The sequence below is a fragment of the Aspergillus nomiae genome (assembly GCF_001204775.2).
Source record: "Aspergillus nomiae NRRL 13137 chromosome Unknown contig00376, whole genome shotgun sequence".
NCBI classification, from domain to species: Eukaryota; Fungi; Ascomycota; class Eurotiomycetes; order Eurotiales; family Aspergillaceae; genus Aspergillus; species Aspergillus nomiae.
The window spans coordinates 25,787-32,843 of record NW_015378431.1 but is presented as its reverse complement, the minus strand read 5'-3'; the positions used below and the strand labels follow the sequence as shown (position 1 = coordinate 32,843).

At 49.2% G+C, this 7,057-nt stretch overlaps 3 protein-coding genes across 3 annotated transcripts; 2 read left to right on the top strand and 1 right to left on the bottom strand.

Annotated features, from left to right (window-relative positions):
• Positions 1 to 785: 785 nt before the first annotated feature.
• On the top strand, positions 786 to 3,131 carry ANOM_010038 (C6 transcription factor RegA; the record flags this gene model as incomplete). The annotated part of the gene is made up of 1 exon (XM_015555294.1): positions 786 to 3,131. One exon carries the CDS (start codon positions 786 to 788, stop codon positions 3,129 to 3,131), a length of 2,346 nt encoding a protein of 781 aa, XP_015403033.1.
• A 118-nt stretch (positions 3,132 to 3,249) lies between these two features.
• Positions 3,250 to 4,193, bottom strand: ANOM_010037 (SDR family NAD(P)-dependent oxidoreductase; the record flags this gene model as incomplete). The annotated part of the gene is made up of 4 exons (XM_015555293.1): positions 3,250 to 3,336; positions 3,402 to 3,482; positions 3,534 to 3,641; positions 3,702 to 4,193. The coding sequence occupies 4 exons, from the start codon at positions 4,191 to 4,193 to the stop codon at positions 3,250 to 3,252; spliced, it is 768 nt and encodes a 255-aa protein (XP_015403031.1).
• Positions 4,194 to 4,471: 278 nt separating this feature from the next.
• On the top strand, positions 4,472 to 7,015 carry ANOM_010036 (uncharacterized protein; the record flags this gene model as incomplete). Its single annotated transcript, XM_015555292.1, has 5 exons — positions 4,472 to 5,016; positions 5,464 to 5,824; positions 5,879 to 5,925; positions 5,985 to 6,684; positions 6,749 to 7,015. The coding sequence occupies 5 exons, from the start codon at positions 4,472 to 4,474 to the stop codon at positions 7,013 to 7,015; spliced, it is 1,920 nt and encodes a 639-aa protein (XP_015403032.1).
• Positions 7,016 to 7,057: the final 42 nt, after the last annotated feature.

Sequence of the window (7,057 nt, the reverse complement as noted above, 5' to 3'; positions counted from 1 at the left end):
AAAATATAGTCTAAACAGGACTTAAAAATATACTATACATATGTTAAACGGGGTTCAAAATCTCTAGGATTCCCACCGCCTCTTGAACCCCGTTCAACTGTGTGCCTGCTCCAAATAAATTTTATTGATATGGTCAAAGATGTCTAAGCGAGTGGTAGGGCGATCTCGGCTCACTTGCTCTCCACCTTCCCGAGGGTCATTACGCAGTGCTGGTTGCCAAGAGAAGTCGCATGGAGCCAAATTGATGTGCAGCGAACAGCTGGGGCTTCCTACCCGAGGTCTGGGGCACTGCGGGGTCCCCAGAAGTTGGAAAGTTGGTGTCCCTTAACTAGGTGACAATTGCACTCCACGCTCGGGTTGTATGCAGCCTTGGAGATTGCCTGATCATGGCCTCCCCGTATACCTCCCCAAGATCCGCCCCGGGTACCCGGCCTTTGAATCGTAACTTGTATCAATGCGGAACATGCTCTCAGTCATTCACCCGAGTTGATCATCTGTCCCGCCATGTTCGGTCCCGTGAGTTGTCCTTCGCTATTCTTGGCTGCTGTATAGTCGAAGATTTAACACTCGGACACTAGACACCCAAGAGAAGCCTTACAAATGCTTAGTCTGCAGTAAGAGGTTCGGGAGGATGTGAGATTTACTTGTCCAGTTGATAGGGAAGACGAGCAACGGAGTGCTAAGTTTATTCTAGAGATCTTCTCAACAGGCATTCCTCTCTCCACAATACCGATGGTGATGAGCCTGTGTCAAAGAAGCGCCGTCGGAATGGCTGTAACACTACCATGCTTGCCCGGGCATCCCAGGCCTGTACTGCCTGTGCAGAGGATCACCTCCGATGCGACGAGGAGAAACCGTGTAAACGATGTCAGCGAAGGAACATTCAGTGCAAGGTGCCACCGAAGCAAGTGGATGAGCTTAACGCTTCACCCACTATGCCTGAGAAGCATCATACAGGCGGCGGTGACTCAAGCTCTTTGAATAATCCCATACTTAAGCCTGACATGACAAACGATCGACTGTATCAGATGTCTGCCAGTCCTCCAACAGAAATGCCAGCAGGCGATATTTGGTCCCAGGGCCCGTCTCACCATGCTCCAACGGATACGGAAATCGATGTCTCGGCTTCACTAGCAAAAGACTATGCGGACCTTATAACGCCGAACTCAGTTGATATGTTTGCAGCTGGTCTCTCCATAGATAGTCTGAGTGGAGTTAGAACACCGAGGGGGCTGATTTCTTTCGGATTAGAAACAGACCTCGATCTGAGCATGGTTGATCTCAGCTTCTTAGAATCCTACAATTCCCGAATCCCCTTTCAGTTTGATGAGCATGAGACCCCTCAATCAATTTCCGGGTCCGCCCTGGGGGACTGTGCGGCAGGTACAAACTATGGCACACCTAATGATCGTTCTATTCAGCGATTGCGATGGCACTTTGTCCCTGAGCCGCAGGATCACGGGTATGCCGAGCACAATAATCTATTACTGCCCGCTGATGCGGAGCAAAACTCAACACCAAGGAACTTCATCGGTATGGACAGTTATTGTAATGCAGAGAGCCTGGACCTTGCCTCGCGTGATAAGATTCTGAGTATCTTCCTGAGTCAGATGAAACATCCAATCTCTCAAGTCACTCTGTCCTTTCCCTCTGTTGAGCTGTTAGATATCCTTATCCGGTATTTTCTAACAAGTCCGACATCGAACGCCAAATCGTGGATCCATCTGGCCACATTCACTCCAAAACAGACCCGGCCTGAACTCCTGCTTGCAATGGCAGCTATGGGAGCTGTGTTAACGCCAGACCCGTCACTGCAGAAATTGGGTTTTGCAATGCAGGAGGTCGTCCGTCACCAGCTTCCTGTGGTGTTTGAGAGCGATAATACTATGATCAATAACCTTGACTTGTTGCAGGCATATATGCTTTGCTTAGAAACGGGCCTCTGGAGCGGCAATAATCGAAAAATGGAGATCTGTGAGAGCTCTCGTCTACCATTAGTTACAATTCTTCGGCGTCGAGGATTATTCCATCATGCAGCATATCCGCCTGTCCTCATTATCTCTGAGGATGTAAGTGACAACCTCGATAGTAAATGGCGTTCCTGGGTGCGGCAAGAGTCTTTTAAACGCCTCGTTTATAATTTGTTGCAACACGATGCCCAATTGTCTATGGTTCTTTTCACAAACCCGTTGTTATCCTACGGTGAAACCTCACTTTCTATCCCCTGTTCTCGCGATCTTTGGACTGCGAGCTCGGCTCAAAAGTGGAAAGAACTGTACTGTGTACGCTTCGCTATGGGCTCGACACGGATCCCAACGCTTCTGGAGTGCATTGCAAACCTTGATCTTCTCGAATGCAGCAAAGCTGTGGCAGACACAACACTTGGATGTTTATCTATACTTTGTGCCATGTGGGGAATGGTCTGGGAATATCGACAATTCAGTATTCTGCTGGCGGCGCAATCTCGGTACTGGGATAATGGGATCCTGATGGTATCACGCTACCAAGAGCTTGTGAAGATGCTGAGGTATTTTCATATGGGATACAAGAACGAAAGCACACTTCATTTGAACCTTATTCTAATGCACATGCACATGTCACTAGAGGATGTGCAGATTCTTGCCACGATGGAGGACCCCAGAAAGACCTCAGAGTTTCCGCCGTCGATCCATTCCTGGTCGAAAAGTAAAGAATGCCGACAGGCACTCTGGCATGCTGGACAGGTCATCCGAGAGCTCAAAACTCTTCCTTCGCAACGTCTGCGGGACTTCATGGCCGTTGCCCTGTACCATGCAAGCTTGGCTCTCTGGGCCTACGGTATGGCAATCTCCCATGCAACTGAAGGTAATGCCATGTCCCGGCCGGATTCCATGAATATGAATATAGAGAATATAATATGGCTCGATGGTGATGATACCGATGGCGTGCATCGCTATATCGCCTTAGAGCGTGGCATTCCTGCCTTGCATGGAGTCCAGCCGCATATAGCATCTGCTTCTTTGGCTGACCCTGGCGCCATTTTGGAGCTAGTTCTCCAAATAATGCATAGAAACCATTCCGGTGAGCGGGAGCCGCCTCTGGTAGAGAACTTGGTCAGTCTCATTGAGAAATTACGGGACATCAGCAAGTAATGTGCCATGTGAGAACTTTCAGATGATCTATATATAGATAAAATACCAGATATCGATTTGAAAAAATACATCTATGCCTTCTAATAACAAGCACTATATTGCATGTATCTATGCGTATCTACAATGAAAACCCAGCATCAATGACAACATTCATCCCAGTAATGGATTTGGAGTTCGCAAGGAACTTAACTTGCTCTGCAACATCCTTTTAAGGTATTTCAGGTTAGTAAACCGCGTTTCAATGTTCTATAAGGTACATTATATTCTTACCTCCGGTGTAGCGAATCGCTTCAAGACATTCTTCTCCCGCACGGCGTTCAATCTTTCTTCTGGGAACTGTAGCCCCCAGTCCTATAGACATTATTAATAGATGCCCACGAAACCAAAAAGTCACAGACATACCGTAAGCAACACACCGGGCGAGACCGTGTTTACTCGAATATTCGGCGCCGCAATGGCTGCCAGGCTTTTGGAAAGGTGTATAAGGGCAGCTTTCGTTACAGCATACGGCTATGCCCCCAATATCAGCCAAATACTTCCACAAATATCAAACTCTCCAACAATACTCACCAAGGAGCTACCGCTTGGCTTAACACCAGCAACACTCGCCGTGGCAATAAACGCCCCTTGGGTCTTCTCCAGGTGCGGCCTGCATTCCTGGAACAGGAAAAAATGGCTCTTGACGTTCATATTGAAGCATCGGTCCCAGTCAGCCTCGTCATCGGCCTCGTCAAGATTCGTAAAATCTGACATTCGTGTCCAGCCAACATTTGAGACCACTATATCTAAGCGGCCCATTTCCTGAACCGTCTGGTTCACTAATCGACTAATATCAGCTCTATCTGCCACATCTGCTTTTAGAGCTTGGAATTGGGGGGATCCTGTCGACTGGGTATTATTATCTCTCGAAGAGTTCAGATCTCGAATGAGGCTTTGTGCGGGCTCTGGGTTGGATCCATAGTTTAGCATAATACTGGTATCGCCCTCGGCGGCGAGCGCACGAGCGACGGCGGCCCCGACGCCTCGCGATGCCCCAGTTATCAGCGCAACTTTCGGAGGCATTGTTCGCGGTCAGTTACACTGTAGATATGGGTTCGGATACGCTGACTGCCCTATAAGATATAGATGTGGAATCAAAAACGATCGGATGTGCCCCCTCCACCTGCGGGCCAGACTATCGGCTCCACTTGGAGAACCCTCATCCACAAAGTGGCCAAGGGATTTAAGAGTGGATGAACCGTGACCTTTTATCAGGTAAAACAACTAAACTGTACTTGACCATTCCCACTCTGCATTACTCTCCTATATTCACCTGAAACACGAATCAACACATGCCAAAAATGCAAGACAACGGCCTCCGTCCCATCAACCGCGTGATCACAGACCACGACGCTCAAGGGACGACCAGATTCCAGGATAGAATTCCTGAACCCCTCGAATGGCAGCAGCTCGCCAACGGTGCCCGCTTTTCGCTTGCATACGGGACGAACGAGGTCCCCGTCAACTTGACCGGCGAGAAGGATCTCAATGTTTACCAGTCGTTGCTGAGAGATCTCCCGGGTGTTACAATTCCCGGAGGCACGGTCTTGCGTGTCGTGGACATGAACCCTGGTGCCATCTCACCCATGCATCGGACTGTCAGTCTGGACTACGGGGTGGTGCTCGAAGGAGAGGTCGAGCTGGTGCTGGACTCTGGAGAGACGAGGTTGCTCAAGCGAGGCGACATCGCGGTTCAGCGTGGGACAAACCACGCGTGGAGGAATACGAGTGACACCAATTGGGCGCGGATGTTGTATGTTCTCCAGGAGGCCCAGCCTTTGGAGATTAATGGGGCTACACTGGAGGAGGACTATGGGGGCGGGATGGACGATGTGAAGCCCTCCAAGTGAACGAGGCGGCAACAGGGATTCAAACTTAGGATAATAAATAGAAGCTGCAATTAGATCATCCAAAGTTCTCACTTCTATTTAATATATTGTATATTTCTCTTTGGAAGAACCTCGTTTTGGGTGGTTTGCCGCGGTTCAGTCCACGGCACTGCATGGCCTGAGATCGGCATTCAATAAATCAGACTTAGCAAAAACTTTCATTTTAGCACGAGTACTAGTGCTTCTAAGTAAATTTGATACCAAAGACTTGCACTCCAGAGTTCCGGCAATCCTATTTCGGACTTCTGTCCGGCCTCTCTTCACACCGTCGACATGCCCATTCGGAGGTGGAGCCGGTGGAGGAATATCTAGTGTAAGACGAACACCATACCTCGCCCATAAGAAACAGATAAAACCCAAGTTGTACTAAGAAAGAGAATAGTAATCTACCTACAAGCCTGAAGACTTTATACTTGTCCCCCTTGTGCTTCTACCATCACTCCCATCATGCCTGCCCGCCATCTGAAATCAAGGTCAAACACCTTGGCTGTCTCCACACCTCCTCAAGTAGACGTCAGCTCAGTCGTTAAGGGAGTGATAGACGATGTCCGACAGAATGGCGACGCAGCCGTACGCAAGTACTCCGAGAAGTTTGACAAGTGGTCGCCAGCTTCGTTCAAGCTGTCCCAGGCGGAGATTGATGCCGCGATGGCGGCCTGTCCCCAACAGACCATCGACGACATTAAAGAGGTCCAAAAGAATGTGCGTGCATTTGCACAAGCTCAATGTGAGTCTCTAAAGGACTTTGAGTATGAGATTCAACCCGTAAGACCAAAGCAATATCCCGCTGTAGACGCTGTTTTACTGACATTCCTCTAGGGTGTTGTTCTGGGCCAAAAGAATCTTCCTATTAGCTCTGTCGGCGCGTAAGTAAAGAGTATAGAAAAAAGAGATTCTGAATTAGAGTAGCCCTTAACATAAACAGATATATCCCTGGTGGACGATACCCTCTTCTTGCATCCGCCCATATGACCATCTTAGCTGCCAAAGTCGCCGGCGTGCCGCACGTTGTGGGTTGCACTCCACCCATCGCTGGCAAAATTCCCCATGCCACAATTGCAGCCATGCACCTTGCTGGTGCCGACGAGATATATCTCCTCGGTGGTGTTCAGGCGATTGCTGCAATGGCCGTTGGTACTGAGAGCATGCAGAAGGTGGACTTCATCGCGGGCCCCGGAAATGCTTTCGTTGCCGAAGGAAAGAGGCAGCTCTTTGGGGAGGTCGGAATTGACCTCTTTGCTGGACCAACCGAGATCTTGATTGTTACAGATGAAACGGCGGATCCTTTTACCGTTGCTACCGACATCCTCTCCCAGGCTGAACATGGGCCTGACTCTCCTGCAGTGATAATCACTACATCGGAGAGTGTAGGCCGGAAAGCCATCGAGATCATCGATGAATTGCTCAAACACCTTTCAACTGCGGATGTGGCAGGTGTTTCGTGGGAGCGATTCGGTGAGGTGATTGTTGTTGATACGATGGAGGAAGCGTGGAAGCTGGCAGATGAATATGCCAGCGAGCATGTGCAAGTCTTTACAAAACGGCCTCGGGATGCATTGGACAATATGACAGCATACGGAGCGCTCTTCTTGGGTGAGAAGACGTGTGTTTCTTACGGGGATAAGGTATTATTGTGTTTCATTTGCCACTACTACCTTGAAGGCCCAAGGACTGATATTCTTTACGTAGGTGATTGGAACCAACCACGTGCTCCCAACCAAGAAAGCAGCTAGATATACCGGTGGTCTCTGGGTTGGAAAGTATCTCAGGACTGTGACATATCAGGAGGTGGAGAGTAGCACGGCTAGTGGCGAATTGGGCAGACTCTGTGGACGAGCAGCTAGAGCAGAGAACTTCGAAGGCCATGCTCGGTCTGGGGACTTGCGTGTGCAGAGGTATCTGAATGATCAGTATGATTGGATCAAGCTGTATCATGAGGAGAATCCTAAGGCATAGATAGAACATTGCGACAGGACTTGCACAAGGAATCTTACCGCA